Source organism: Taeniopygia guttata, chromosome 1 (assembly GCF_048771995.1).
Source record: "Taeniopygia guttata chromosome 1, bTaeGut7.mat, whole genome shotgun sequence".
Classification (NCBI taxonomy): Eukaryota; Metazoa; Chordata; class Aves; order Passeriformes; family Estrildidae; genus Taeniopygia; species Taeniopygia guttata.
Window position 1 is genome coordinate 99,385,715 of NC_133024.1, and position 15,805 is coordinate 99,401,519.

The following is a 15,805-nucleotide window of genomic DNA, read 5'->3' on the forward strand; positions in this document are numbered from 1 at the left end:
GCTGATATTATGCTTAGGAATGGCACGGGTGACTGATTTCTGTTTACCAAGGAAGTTTTGTCTTCACAGTTTGTTTTTTTTTTTCCTCAAGTTTTTGTCTCCCACTCTCATTTGGTTCTTTTCGGCACGTTTTCTCACTGCCAAAATCCTGAAGTTTAAACATGCATAAAATGACTGGCTGGGGTTCCTCTGGGCTCCCTCAGAAATGTCATGCTCACATTTCATTGAAATCTCTGAAAGTCATTCCATCAATTAAAGCAGGCATTGAGTTAGGTCTGTGGTCTTACGTTCTTCACTTGACTGTCAGGGCTAACTATGGATGTGAAATGTTTTGTTCATACATTTTCAGATTCCTCAAGCCATATTTTGGTTGTGTTGCTTTCTCAGAAGTACTAAGGTATCCCATTCCTCAGAAACTTTATAAATCTCACAGACCTTTACTGTGGAGTTTTCCTTTCTGAACTGACTTGAGATTTTTGTGGTCTTTTAAAAATGTCTACAAAATCTAGGTTTCTCAATTCATTTATTTAGGCCAAATTTATTTCAGGACATTTTCAGGTCAAACCTCTTCCATACTCCCTGGGAAAAAAACAGTATCACTTAATATTTAGAGAAGTTTAGGGTTTCTGATATTTGCTTGAATATTTGGTTGCAGAGTGTATTCTTGTTCTTACAGATAACAGCGGTAGGATTAGTTCCAGCAGAAGCTCCAAGAACAATAAATGCCTAAAAGTTGTTGCTGAAATAACAGAAAATCAAGGAGTAAGACTGGAGAGAAAGTCTCTGTTTTCCTATCAAAGGCCTGAATGGGCCTCCGACAGACTTGCTAATAAAATTTGTTTTTCCCATCTCTATGACTGCATGTTGAAAGAAAAGAGTAGTTCAAGGTTCAGCCACATCAGCCAGGAGCCTTTAAAGCATAACCACCAGGCTGTGCAGTACAGCTGGAGTTTTGGTTAGAGGGACTTTTCTCCTGGAGGCTGGAGAAGCTTTAATCTATCCTTACACAGGTGTTACATATGGCTCTGGTGGGAGAAGTCTCCTTACACAGTCCTTACCTCCTTCAGTTGTTCACTGCTGAAGTGCTCCTTGGACTGATTTCTGGTGTGGAACTGCTGTACATTGAAAAGTAGAGTTATATTGTCTTTCTGTAGGTCCTCTATGCTTCTTTATCTAACAAAGAAATTGTGGTGCAAGAGCAAATGTCGCCTTTATTTATGTTGATCTGTATTCTGAAATATTTGATTGTGGAAAGGTACGAGCTGTAACAATCAGTGTAATTAACAAATCTTCTATCTTTAGAAGTCATCAGCTGAAGAGGTACCTGATAACTCTGCCCTATTACAAGATGGAAAGAAAGATGACAAACAAGGTATTCAAATAAATAACTTTTTTCCATTAGGGATTGAATTATGTGTGTTTTTAGTAAGCCCCTATGTTTGCTGGGTGTGTTTAATTTCTAAGCTGGCTGTTTGTTGCTAAAAATTTAAAGAGACAGCTCACTGCAGCTGAGTTGAAGACAAATAAATGGAGGGGTTTTCTTCAAAATTAGTTCTATCATATGTGAATGATATAAAATGTACCTCCTAAAATATATCTAGCACTAAGGCAATTATTGTTGTGCTTCTTTCTTAAACAAAATTTCAATTGTTATCAGGAATTTTTTAAGAGTAAGGATTGCACTGTGCCAAATTCTCAATTTCCATTTTTGCAAGAAACACCAACACTTCAAAATCAGTTTTTACTTCTATTTGAAAAAAATAATCCCTGTATTTTATTGCAAAATGAAAGTTTTAGTCAAATTGGACTGAAAAAGTTCATTGATTCATTCACTTCTTTTGTCATCCATCAGCAGCAAGTAATGTGAAATTGAAGTGATCTTTCTCTTTTTTTGCTGCAGTAGTTTTTATGGCTTCCAGGATTGGCACTGGATCATCATACAGCTATTCATTCCGTTTTATATTCCCTTTTCCCAGTTCTTACTTGCTGTCCCTCTGTTGCAGAAACAGAACAGTTGTGGGTATTTTGTTGCCTGATTCTCAGAGCTGCAGATTATGTATGAATTAAAATAAAAAAATACCTCGGCCTCCCAGATGTCCACACGTTAAGGTTGCATCAGAGCTGTGAGACCAGGTAGTCCACATTCCTGATTCACCTTCCACACTCAGGTGTGACAGAGTTTGACAGATTCCCAGAGTCCCTTTTTCAAAGAAAGTTTATAAAGGATTGACGTGTGTTTGTAAAACATTTTGACACGTCGGCATATTCCAAGAAATCAGTGTTTTGTTGACAAGGTTTGTTTTGTTGTAAAATGTATAGTGAACCAGAGAAGGATGTGAACCTTGAAGGTTATTGCTTTGAAATGTTTAGGGAAGATTTACTTTTTACTAAGGCAATATTTTTTCCCTGTTCAGATGATGAAGTTGTGCTTTTATTTTTGTAGCTGACATGTTAAGTCACATGGGAACCTGTTTTGAGACATGCAGTCCTCGTTCAGGGCTGAAGATATGCTGTATTTATGACACAAAGAACAAATACTTTTGTTCTACCTTTTATTACTGTTCTGACAAACATGAGAACAGATCACTCTCCTAACTGAGGGGATCTCCCTAGAAGTCAAGAACCTGCAGTTCAGGACAGTAGAAGCAAATTTTCCTGCATTTTCAAAAGTATCCCAAGTAAATAAACTTCACTTTGGTTATAATGTAGTTAAATTTGGAAGATAATGTAAACTAGACTGGGTTACAAGATGCAAAACTTTTCCCACATGTTTTGGTTGATAAAGGCAGATCATAGAGCTGGTAATGTTGGAAGGGACATCTGATTCAGCCTCCTTGCTAAAGCAGGCTCATCCTAGAGCAGGAGAGATTTCATTCCAAGTGGTCATTTAACACTGAGTGTTACAGTTCATCAAAACACACTATGGTGCATTAAAAACTCCATTAGAAAGGATGCAAAGGGGAATGTGGAAGGGGAATAAGTACTCAACCCCACAAATTCTCAAAATTTGAGATTATTTGAGAACTTGAGCACAGCTCTTTCTTTCTGGTCTTGACTTTGTGCTCTTGGAAATTGTTACTTGTTTGAGTACTTCAGTTTTCTGCAGGTATTTGGCCACTTTTCAAGTATGTTTGGCGTTATAAGATGCCTAATACCAGTTGAGGTGTTCCTTTCTCAGACCTGATATTTCTAGGTTTTACCCACACATACTTAAAGTGATTATCTTTTTTTTTTTTTTTTTTTTTCCTGAAGCTCTTAAAGTAAGCACTACTCTCAAAACTATACCAAAGGAATTTCAGCACTTGACTGTGAAAGCAGGTAAGGAAAAAACTGCCATGTGTTACTTGCATGAGAATTTTGATCAAGTATTTCTGTATCACAGTAGGCCTTAATTAGTGTAACTCGATTAAGTTTTGAAAGAACATTTTGCTCTTGTACTACTTCCCTACTGATATTAGCTTTTACCTCATAATGACTACTATTTGTTAGATAAATATTAATTACCCATTCAGGTTGTCAAAAGGTTTCTTTCCCTTATTGTTAGTGTATGGGTTCTTCCTGTGTAGAAGATGTTTTAAGCTGTTCTAAAGATTCTGGAGTTCTTCTGTGCTACAAACAAGATGTAAGAGCGTGAATATTGTACCTCTTGGTAAAAACTCATCTAAAGTATAGAATAACTATGTAATGTATTGTAACTATTCTGAAATTGCCTGTTTCTTTGTGAAAGCTCAATTTCCTATTTTGTGTCAAGGAGTTACAGGAAAGAGAGCCTTTGGAAACACAGACCTTGAGGCACCTAAGACACTGACACTGACACAAGCTTTTGATTCAGGGCTTGTTTCTTTGTTGAAACCGCTCCTGATTTTTCTCTCTCCAGCTCCAATATACACTCCTTGTTCCTATCATTCTGGAAAATGTTATTTTTGGAACAGCATATGTCAAAATTACTTATTTGCTCCAGAAACTTCCCCTGCATTCAGTTCAGTTCATCAGACCTCCTTTGGCTTCCTCTTTGTTAATCTCTTTCTACAGTGGTAAGAATGTTTGTAAGCCCTCCCTGGTCCCAGTCAAACTAAAATCTTCCTTTCTCTTTCTTTTGCATGAATGTTTTTACTCAAGAAGATATCCTTGATTAAGAAAATGGACCCCACACGTCTGTCACAGCAGTTTTGTCTTATAGCTTGATTTATTCATGGCTGCTCAACAGCTGCATGCCTCATTTCCCAAAACTTTTTTTCCTGGCTTTTTCCCAAACACTTGGCAGCTGCCAGATTTGCTATCTTCAGCTTCTATTCTCAAAAGATTGCTGCTTCTCCTCCACACACACTCTTGCACATCCCTCTCAGGGAAAGGGGAGGGTGGTTGCATGACTTTCTGTTCTGTTCTCCTTCCCCCTGGCTTTGCCCAGGAGCACAGGGGAGTTTTAATTTCGGTTCAGCAATTCTGTCTTTAGTACATTTAGGAAGAACACTTACTGCCATCTGCACATCTCCTTCCCCTGTGTCTTTCATCTCCTGGTCAGGGAGGTCTTCCCCATGCAGCTGTGCTCCTCCAACAGTGTTGCTGTGTTTGTATACCAAGGGGGACAGTGGCAGAATTTCACTCCATCATCGTGGCTCCTGTCCCTGCAGGGTTCCACTCTTGCTGTGCTGCTCAGTAAGGATTTGAGCCAGCACATTCTCAGGTTGCATGCTACAACTGGTGTGAAAAGCAAAAATGTTTATCTATCCAGCTGAATAGATGCAGTACAGTAATTAAGTGGTTATTTCAGAATCAGTTACCATTCTGAAAGGTCATTGTAATCATTAACCTCCAGCATGAAAACTCATTTGGGATGAAGTGGGAGAAATTCTACATTCTCCTTTGGTTATTCGTTTAGGCTGTTTATGTAAACACAGGAAAAATTATAGTCTGTGAAAGTTTTCTTTGCCATCAGAAGGTCTGGAAATATGAAATCAGTAAAAATTTTATAAGCTCAGGATTCTGAATATCTGGCCAGTTCTTTTAGACTCCTGAGTGCAGGATCGTTGTTGACCATAGCCTTTTAAAGGATTGAGGGCCAAATTTTCAAGTGTTTAAATTGTACATTTCTCCCTAAATGACCATTAAGAGATAAGTTGTTGATGTTGACTCATGGGGAATGCTTTGTTTTTTTTCTTTAGCCTTTTACCTTTTTCAGCACAATTTTTCCACCTGATCTTAAGCCTGTAAAACGAGGAGGCAGCTGTTGAGTGTAAGATGTTAGACTACAGTTAAAAGTTACCAAATCAGCATCCTTCAAAATGTTAAAATGAAGTTGTCTTGCAAGAGGGCTGTGGGAGCAGCTCAACACCCAAACCAGAAACCTTCACAGCCTCTTTAATTACTGCAGACCAAGCTGCTCTGTCCATCAGGCTCTACTAATCCAGGAATTGTACATACTTCTGAATAATAAAAGTAAATTATTTACTCAACAGGTTTAACTTACCCATTTCATGAAAGTTAGGCTTGTGTAACCATAGCAGTAAAAATATGGAAAACTTGTGGACTGGATAAATAGTTCTGTATCATCTTGAATGATTTTGTCATGTATGTGAGGAGCAGGTTTATACCTGCTCCCCAGACATGAAGTGTGCACACACTGAACATACCAAAATAGCTGCACGTTTCTTGGGAAATCCTGCCACAATTATTTGTATGTCCTAATAATGAAATACCTGCTTCATAGTATTTTTTGTATTATACTGCTTCTTTTGAAAGGAACACTAAGTCTGGGTATTCTGTAATTGTAGCCTTGAATTTCCTAGTTTTTCAAAAGCTTAAAAAGAAAATCCTTGGCAGTAGCATTCTATTGCTATCATTTTTTATTAGTAGTCATTTCGGAATTCTCTCTTCCTCATGTGGTTTCCTGTTTACCTCAGCAGGATGTCCTTGGAGAGTTTGAATGTCAGTTTTACCTATGGGTTTTTTATATGAAAGGCTTTCTAAAAGAAGTATGAATAGAATTACGGTCTCCATAAGAAAAGGAAAATTTGAAGATGCTTAAACATGGTTTAGCTTGGAAAGGATTTATACTTCCTATTTCTAAGTGGCATATTTAATAATTGTGCATGTAATTTAATAATCAGCAATTTCAGCATTGGAAAATTGGGTCATATGGCTGTAGGGAAGCAGTGTCTGAAGTTGTATTCTCTGGGAGTTTGACACAGAGAGAGGGAGGAGGATTATCACCACTGCATATTTTAATATTAATTCCCTCTCCCTTCTTTAGTTGCTAGGAAGAGTTTGTTGCAGAGAAATCTGTAATGACTGTGAATCAGTTTGGTGATGACAATCTCCTAGAATTTGGTTTATAAGTGGTCACTGCCAGCTGCAGTGGGGTTTATTCTATCCAAAACACCAACCAGCTCTGCATGATCCTAAAAGCAGTTTCTTTTACAAAGAGCTGTTGTGTGGCTGTACATGTGCCATATGCTGCTCCTTGTCTTCTGTGAGCCTAAAGCCTCCTATGGATGGTCTGTGCAGTAGTACAGTGCAAGCCATTAAAAGCTCAGTATTTGCCAGCTGCTGCCACAGGCAGCTCCTGCTCTGTGGTTTGGAGGATCCATTGTATTCTCAGGTAGTGCTCTGTAGTAGCTGGTGATAAATGTCTGACGTGAAAGCAGGCATATATCTGAAGGGAGATAGAAAGTCTGACAATTTTTTTTCCCCAGCTGACATTGTTTCTTTTGAGTGTTGTACCTTGATTAGTAGACTGAGAAAAATACTAGGATTCACTTTGTGTGTGCACTGGGATCATTGATGCTGCTGCAATACCTTGAGGATATCTCAGTGGGATGAATTTGAAAGCAATCATGCAGATATGTTTTCTCAAAATTATCTGATTCTAGTAAGGAGAGTAACAGAAAAGACAATATAAAGCAAGGAACAGCCTCAAGGAATTACCTAGCGATGATAATTCAGCACTGTTGTTTTCCTATTACATAAAACCTGCATGTGGCAGGATATTTGGAATTCATTCAAATAACAGAAAGCCGTTTTTACATTAATGGAAATGTGTTTGATCAACATTTAGACTTAAAAGCTTTCTTTTTTCAAATACCTTTCGTTCCCAAGGTCAAAACAGTCTCGACATGTTAGTATTTTTTAATGGTGATGTACTTTTATACCAATTAGGTAAAGTATTTCAGAAGCACATAAACCTTCGTGCTTTTGGAAGCAGACAAGTAATAGATATTTGGACTAAGAACAAAATGTTTTCTATAAAAAATTGTTTTATGTTGTTCATTACATTGCTGTATCACAATTGCATCCATGACTAGTAGTCAGAGCTACCAGATCTATTGCTCTTCCTGTGTTCTGGTAACCTAATTAAAAAGGTGAAGTTCTCACTACATGTTGTCTTGTGAATTCTTAAGACAATCACACAGTACAAAAACAAAGGGGAAGGAGAAGTGAAAATCAATCCCCATTGCTCATGTGAGATGAGTATACTCTCACATCCACATTTGCAACACACAGGTTTAATGGACACTGATTCTGAAGCCAAAGACATTTATTTTAAATACAATGCTTTATCAGTTCTTTTTTCTTTTCTATTCCAGCTGCTCAAGAACCTAATGCACTCAGAGCCAGACCACGATCCAGGTACTGCTTTCACTCCCGTTTGAGGAAAAGGCAAATGTTCCTCTGGTGTTAGATACAAGGCATCTGAACTGGTGTTGGAGTTTTTTTTTTTAACTGGTGCTGTGCTGGAAGTACAGCTCAGATCAGACAGATTTACCAGAAGGAATCTGTAAGCTATAGACCCTACACAAATACTGTGCTAGGGCCCCATGATCTCTGGTCATAAGGTGCTGGAAGTTGGGTCTATCTGCCCAGCCCTGCTGCCTTGTCAGGGTGGTGACTGCCTCCAGCCCAGCCCCAGGGGTGTCTGGCAGGACAGCTGGGACCACCCCATTGCAGGGAACCTCCTCAGCAGTTCTCTGCTCTTGCAACCTGCACGGTGATTTCAGATGGAGGGAGGCACTGCACATTCCCACAGAAACAGCAGTAGTAGCTCAGCTCTCAGCTGTGGGTGAGTGAATTCTTTTATTGGCATTCATGTGCTCAGCTGTGGTTGGTTGGTGTGGGATGGAAGGACTTCAGGACTGTTGTGTGCTAGAAGTGGCACCTGCTGAATTTGGATGTTGGAAAGAAAAGGGAAACCTGTGCTAGAAAACATTGTATATAAATGGATTACATCTTGGGTTGGTTGTCACCTACTGGTGTATAGCCATATTGTTAATTCACCTTCAACTTTTTATTTTTGGTGCTAGTTAGAAGGCTCTGCTTGGGATTTTTTTGCTTGGATAATGAGAGTATAATCAGAAGCTGTCTGCTTACAGTCTTGTCAAAGCCTGCTAGTAAGAGAGGATCAGCTATAAGCATGGTGATTGAGGATTGAAATCCTCTGTTCTTAGGACCTATATTCGGGAAGGCTGAACTGCCTTGTGTGCTGTTTTTCTGCTGCTAGCCAAAGCTTTTTAGTTTCTGCAAAGTTTTAAATTTTCTTGCTGTGTTACTAAATTGCAAATATGCAAAAAACGTGCACAAATACATAGAACACTAAATGCTTAAACAAGCTCAGAAAAAGTCACTTGAATGTGACTACTCTGTCACATGTGTCTGTCTCACATCTGACTGGATGTCACTGCTTCAATGCAGAAGTTGAGACTAAAGATGCTTGAGCACATTCTTGAACTCAGATCTGCTGTGCTTGTTGGAAGTGGGGTAAAATACCATAGAGGGATTTATTTTTCTCTTTAAAGAATGATTAGGATGTTAGGAAAAAATGTGTATTAATGGACTTCAAAACCAGATTGGAATATATTCAGTAACTGAGAAAATAAATAAGAATAGTGAAAGAAATTGTGGTGTGAAAAGTAATTCTGGTAAATTTGGTGGTGATCATGAACAAATAGAATTGTTGGTGGCTCCTCTGGTGGGTCCTAAAAATTCAGAGGGTGAGGGGGACTCTGACAGTCCTTTTGGAGAAAGAAGTAAATCAAGAAGTCTTGTCTCTAGCAGAACCAGAACAAGAGGATGAAGTAAATCAGTGATTCAGGCTCCTTTAAGAAAAATTTTTATGAGTAGTTGTGTGAAGTGGCTCATAAATGGACCTGGAGAGTGAGGGTAACAGGATGTTGCTCAATATGTTCTTAATTGGACAGCTGGCACTGGATATTAGGAACCTGTTCAGCAAAAAAAAATATTGTCCATTTGTCATTAGTGGGAGTTATTTCTGTTTTACCTGAATGTGCTTTTGGTCTTGCCCTGACATGCAGTATGTGTTACAGTAAGTCTAACATCTCACATTGCCAGTGCTCATTTTGAACAGAGTCTTGGTCTTGCTTGGTTTTGATTTTTCTAAACTCATAACTGCAACAGCTGAAAAAATTGGACACTATTCAGCAAAATCAAAATTCTTAGCAAATTCACCATACCACATTAGGATTAATATGCTATGGGAGGACCTGGAAAGAGATGCTGGGCCATGTATTTGACCAGTTGTAGTCACTTTGGAGCCATTCAATTTCTCTGGATTTTGTGGTCTTTCGTGACTATTTCCTATGGAAAATTTATTCTAATAGTTAAAAATTTATTCTACTAGTGAGAACATCACAAAATAAGAAATGCGTACTTGCAAGAGGTAGGTTGAATTTGTACCTGTATAAACACTACCCTTGCAGTTGGGAAAGACAACAGAAACTCCAAGGGGTGTATGTGGGGAATTTTACTTTGGTTTATTCAAAATAGTTGCTACAATTATCCTGCTGGCAAAGTTACATAAGAAGGCCTCAAGCTGTGTTACAAAAAGCCTTAAAATACTAGCCCTGTAAGCATGACTCACTCCTTTCTCCACATGCTTAGGTCCCTCTGTTGCCAAATAAATCTGTATTGTTATAAGAGGGAGTTCTTAGTCATTAGGGCAAGGAATTTCCACTGTGAACCTGACTTCTGGTCAGTGTATTTTTAAGTACTATTCACTATTAGTTGTTTAAAATTAATTTTTGAAATAAAATATTTTCTGCTTTTTCTCAACATGTTTTTCCTTAGGTCTTATTCTAGCACATCAATAGAAGATGCTATGAAAAAGGGAGAAGAGCCCCCTACTCCACCTCCAAGGCCACAAAAATCACATTCCAGAGCTTCCTCTTTGGATCTGAACAAAATATTTCAACAAAACACACAAGGTAAAGTTTGCTTTCTTTGCTCCTTCTGAGACCATTCAGGTTAGCTGCGTGCTTGGCAACTTGATCTGTTTGCAGAAATGCTTGGCAAGGTGTGCATATGCTGGCCTTTGCTGCAGACAGTAATGCACTGCAGAACGGGAGTTCTGCTCGTGCACTTGCTTGTGTTACATCACCACTGAGGGGAAAAATCACTGTTTCTATAATTAAGGTGATTATAATGTTTTCTGGCACAGTAATGGGAAGCTTAACATATGGTAGTCTGTCATCACTGACTGTTTATAACTAGCCTGGCTGTTGAGACAACTCTCATCAGTAACTACAGTATAATTGATTTTTATTACTATTTATTTTTTTGTAGTTCAGAAGCAGGAAGAAAACCCTTAATGTTTAAACTGAGAGAAAGAAAGCAAACATTTTTGATGTTAAGGTCTAACATATGCGTGACAACAATTAGAAGCTGCTCTGAATAAAAAAAAAAGGGGTGATTTCTTTTACATGGGTGCATGTTGAGGGGAGAGAAGGAAAATGTAGACTAGTAGCTGGGGTGAACTGAAAAAATGGCTTTTCAGCGTGTTACCCTGAGTGTGCCTCTTGCCTGGAAGTGGGAAGAGGAGCTGTTTGCTCAGGGCAGCAGTCACTCAGCGTGGCTGTGCTTCAGCACGGTCCTTGAACCAGACCAGGGGTTTGTGTGCTGCACACCAATCATCTGACTCAAGGACCAGCTTAAACACAGTCATGCTTATGCTTCAGAAGAAAGCCAAGGTTTGGCTGTGTCAGGGAATGTTTAACTGGGCACTCCAATGTGGTTCTTGGAGTAGAAAAGAGTTTTACCTCTTGCTATATGGGACTTGTTTGTGCAAACACTAGAGAGAATTCAGGAGTCCTGCTATGTGTGCTGATCCCTGAAACTCAATAAGAATAAACATTTTTTTTTTTGCCTTACACAGAGGAGTAATTCCTTATCTTTGTTCCCATTGAGGGATCTCTAATTTTGATTTTGTTATACATCAAAATAAAACCCCAGACAGAGCCAAGTGCACATTTTCTACTGCACCAAATCTTCTTAGAATTTAGATAACAAATATAACTGGAAGGAAACTGGAAAGAAGTAAACTTGGGTTTAAATTTTGCTTGGAACACAAATGAAAGAAGAACGTAAATTCTTGAAGAAGTAATTCTGTGAGTGAAAATGAACATCTTGCTTTTGCTATAGTTAATTTGGAAGTCACAAAGTGGTTTCTTTTGGGGAAGTTAACAAACTGTGTGCAGTTTCGAGTACCACATTATAAAAAAGACATTAAGTCATTAGAAAGTGTTCAAAGGAGGGCTACAAATATGATGAAGGGTTCGGAGGTGAAGCTGTATGCGGAGCAGCTGAGGTGGCTTGATCTGTCCAGCCTGGAGAAGAGGAGACTGAGGGGAGGCATCTTTGCAGTCTGCAACTTTCTCGTGAGGGGAAGTGGATGAGCAGGCAATGATCTCTGTGGTGACAGTGACAGAACCCAAGGAAATGACCTGAAATTATGTCAGGAAAGGTTTAGGTTGGGTATCAGGAAAAGGTCCTTCATCCAGAGGGTGGCAGGGCACTGGAACAGGCTCCCCAGGGAAGCGGTCACAGCACCAGCCCTGAGTTTGAGAAGGACATGGACAATGCCCTCAGGCACATGGTGTGACTGTTGGGGTGTCCTGTGCAGGGCCAGGAGTTGGATTTGATTATCCTGGTGGGTCCTTTCCAACTCAGGATATTCTATGCTTCTGTGTATATCTAGCATGACTAGAATAATCCAATTTCAGTGCATTAGTTTTTGTCCTACTAATTCTAGTTCAGAAATAATTGTAGTCTGGGGAGATTTGAGGATCTGGATGAATGCTCAGCAGTGCTGAGTTTTGTTTTCAGTTCCACATGGGTCATGTTGATCTATAGGTATCATTTCTTTAATTGTAAAACCATCTGTGCTTTGAAGTATTTGTTTTGTTTATTTCCATTTTAAAGGGCAGAAAAAAAAAGCCACTTCAAGTAAATTCAGTTAAAGACTGTGGCAAATCCCTGTTATGGACACTGGAATTTTTTTTTTGTTTGTTTTTTGTTCTTCATTTGCTGCTGCTGTATCATGTTTGTCATCATCTTCTTATGCCTTTCTCCTGGCCAGTATACACACAGAATATTTATCTGTGATGGCTGGGATGTCCAGGAATGGATTAGCCATAGAAATGTGCTTTAAAATTGTTGCACTGGGAGGTAACTGGACTGGAAGAAGGCACCTTCATAGCTGCACTTCCCTGGGTTGCTGCAACGAGTGTTACCCAGGACAGACATAAAAAAGCATGAGAACTTGCTGAAAAGCACCGTTTCTGAAATACCCAAATGAATTTCTGTTAAGAGACAGAAATCTCTTCTGTTTTTGTTTTTATTTGTGTGGTCTTTATGTTAGCATCTGAGAAAAATCCTGTGCTGCTACATTCTCAATGTATTTCTTTTTGTTGAATGTGTAATCTCTGACATTTGGCCCATGTTCATGTTAAGAAAATACTTGGCTAGAGTTTATGCATTCCTGGAAGGAAAACAGCAGGTTTTAAGTAGAAACAAAAATGTCCTTTTAAATGCATACATGACCTAGTTTACATCTTCATTTTTCCCCTAGCCCAATCTCTAGTCAGATACAAGCCAAGAACTCCCAGAGTAGGACCTGGGTATTGAGGGGGCCAAAATTGGGGCAGCTCAGTGCCCAGAGATGCTACAGCAGAGCCCCAGCCACCTTCTAGCCTCAACAGCAGAGTCTGCCTTGGGGGGAGTCCAGGGCTGGGACAAGTCTCAGTTTGAGTATTAAAACCTGAAAATGCATCCATTATCTTCTGATGTTTTGTTCAGTTCTGTTTGCTACCCATGACAGCCAATAAAGAATTTACTTCTGGGCAGTGACAACAGTCTGAGTCTTATTAGATTCATACAGTTCCCTCTGAAATACATTTTATTTCCCATTTAGTTTCATTTCTGAGTCACATAACTAATTTTAATTAACAGTTCTGTTGAACAAAGGATACTCGTTAGGAAAAGAGAATTTGCTTTGATAAAATGACAAGCTTGTCATAAACAGTGTAGTTTTGTGTTATCTGGAACCAGATTGAGCAAAACAGCCATATAACTATTTACAAATGAATTTTTGACTGGAGGTTTTCAGCACTCATTTGCTTTGGAAACTCACCTCCTGCTGTGGCTGTCCCTATGGTGAAGAACACATGGTGGAATGCAGGCACCATTTTTTACGTAGGCTTCTAAGGAAACACTCACTGTAACTCACTGTAACTTGGATTCTCTGTTTCTGGGGTGCTGGTTTCAGCCAGCAACCAAGGGCTAGTATTTTGGGGCTTTTTCTCCCTTTTAAAATGTGAGGTGTTAAGTCCCACACTAGATCAGGTGGAAACATAGCAAGCATTTTATTTCAATTGCAGTATTTTCTGTCACAGATGTTTTCCTGACTGCAGTCAGATCTGTAAACTGCACTTAGCACTGCTGGGCTTGTGATGGCTGCCAGACAAGAAAACGTCCTGTTTGTTCTAATTTGGTGTTCACAGGGAAGGAGCATCAGCATTCCCATCTGTGATATAAGTGTGTTCCCACATCACTCCTATATTCCTGCACATACGTGTTTCCCAAGCAGTTTGAAGTGGTACTTGTACCATTAAGACTCTATCAGTACAATTGTCTTTCTGCACCCTGTCATTATCATTAGTGCTAAAGGAAGACTGTTCAGCATCACATTTTACCCTCTTTTTCATACCTTTGAGGAAGACTTTTCATTACTTCTTTACTTCATCAGACTTCCATTACTTCATTCAATCAGCACATCCTTTCCTTGAGCTTACAGACTTGATGGGTTTTCTTTGCCAAGTGTGGAGATTTGTGAATAATTAAATGCATTTTGAGATATCTTAGCTTTTTTATATTTACCTAAGTCGAATTCTTTGTATTTCTGAATGGTTTTAAGTCTACATGTAAAATGAAACAATTCAAACCTGTGCGGGGAAAGAAGATTTTGAGAATTAAAATTATTGTTGTTGAGGTGTCATAGATGTTTTGATACAAACAAGCCCAAACAGTAACCATAATACTGTTGTCCCAGTTGTTTCCAGGAATATTTTTCCAGCTAGATTGTCTTTTTAGCTTAGTGAGTCAAATGCAAGTGACTTTCCCTTTTGTACATTAAACTGAATACAAAAAAAACCTGCAAAACTTAACCTAGATAAGCATGATTATTGTATTATCTTATGTATTCTTTTATCCTTAATTGTATTTGCTAGGAAATGTCTGTGCCCATTGAGGTTAGCTGTCTGAAAGATGTAGTTGCTAACGACAAGCTATTAATGGGTGGTGCAGTTATGTTTTTGTGTTACCAAAATTACAGATTTCTTAAAAATTTTATGTGAAAGCCAAAGTGACAAGGGGGAACTTAGAAAAATAATGGTATTTTTTAAGGCTGAATTTAATTAAGTCATTAATTTTCAGGACTCCCTCCTCTCGTTGCTCTTACATCAGTCTTGATTTAATAAAATCCAGCTACTTTCTTGGGATTTTGTTTGTGTTGTAATACTGTACTTCTTGCATGTTACTGTGTTGTGTTTATTAATCAGACCATTGAACATGAAATTAAGAAGATGAAAATTCTGAAGGACTTTTATTTTAGAGACAAGATAATGGCAAATACCCTCACCAAATATGACATTTCATAAATTATTGTTTGCATAGTGTACAAGAGCTCTAATATTGCAAGCTTAATTGAGTGAAGAGTGTAGAGTCACATGAGTAACTGGTTGTAAGAATTGTGACAAATTTGAATTTAAAATGTCTTATATGTAGAGCACAGAGAATACAAAATTGAACTGTTATTTGTATTTTTCTCTATGAAGTACATTTTAAAAATAATTGCTGCAAAAATATCTTTCTTGAATCAGAAAATAATTTTTTTTTTCTTTTCAAACTCAGCCCCTGATCTGGTACTAGGGCTGTTGTTTTTTTCTAGTCCTGTTCCCTTTTAGAATATATTTGATTACTTAACTGAGCTTATTCTGAATAAAATATTCTTGTCTTCCTTCTGATTTGAATGGAAGTGTTTTGTGCCTGTCAGCCTTTTAGGAGTTTTTATGAAGGATTTAAAGGTTTACAACTGTTTAACTTCTTTGCCCAACTGGACAAAAACATAATTAAGATTAAATAAGAAGGAGAAAATAGTGAGACTATATATGGATGAATAGTTATTACATCATAGGAGTCTGATGGGATAATGTCTTTTTGCATTTTTAGATTTTTGTATATATCTCTAAGGGCTGAGTCTGGACAGTACTTTACTGGGGTGAATATTACCTGCCTTTCAAGTGTAGCTGCTTTTTTTACAATTTACGTGAATGAACTGAACTTTTAAAAAATTATATTTTCCCATTTATCTAAGCTTAGCTCTTTCAGGGATTGAGGAATGATTTGCAGTCTATTTAACAACCTGTTGCAGGTTGTTAAAAACTGAATTCTAATCCAAAAGCTCTTTTACAGAAAATTGTGAAGGTTGAAATGTTCTTGACTAGCCCTACCAGCCCCACTG

At 38.3% G+C, this 15,805-nt stretch overlaps 1 protein-coding gene across 2 annotated transcripts in view; it reads left to right on the forward strand.

Annotated features, from left to right (window-relative positions):
- Positions 1 to 15,805, forward strand: part of REPS2 (RALBP1 associated Eps domain containing 2) — a 93,534-nt gene that overhangs the window by 52,673 nt on the left and 25,056 nt on the right. For both annotated transcript variants that reach the window (XM_030281452.4, XM_030281457.4), the window contains exons 10-13: positions 1,303 to 1,372; positions 3,253 to 3,318; positions 7,584 to 7,626; positions 10,078 to 10,214. In XM_030281452.4, the coding sequence (XP_030137312.4) occupies positions 1,303 to 1,372; positions 3,253 to 3,318; positions 7,584 to 7,626; positions 10,078 to 10,214 (316 nt within the window). The remainder of the gene's footprint in view (positions 1 to 1,302; positions 1,373 to 3,252; positions 3,319 to 7,583; positions 7,627 to 10,077; positions 10,215 to 15,805) is intronic.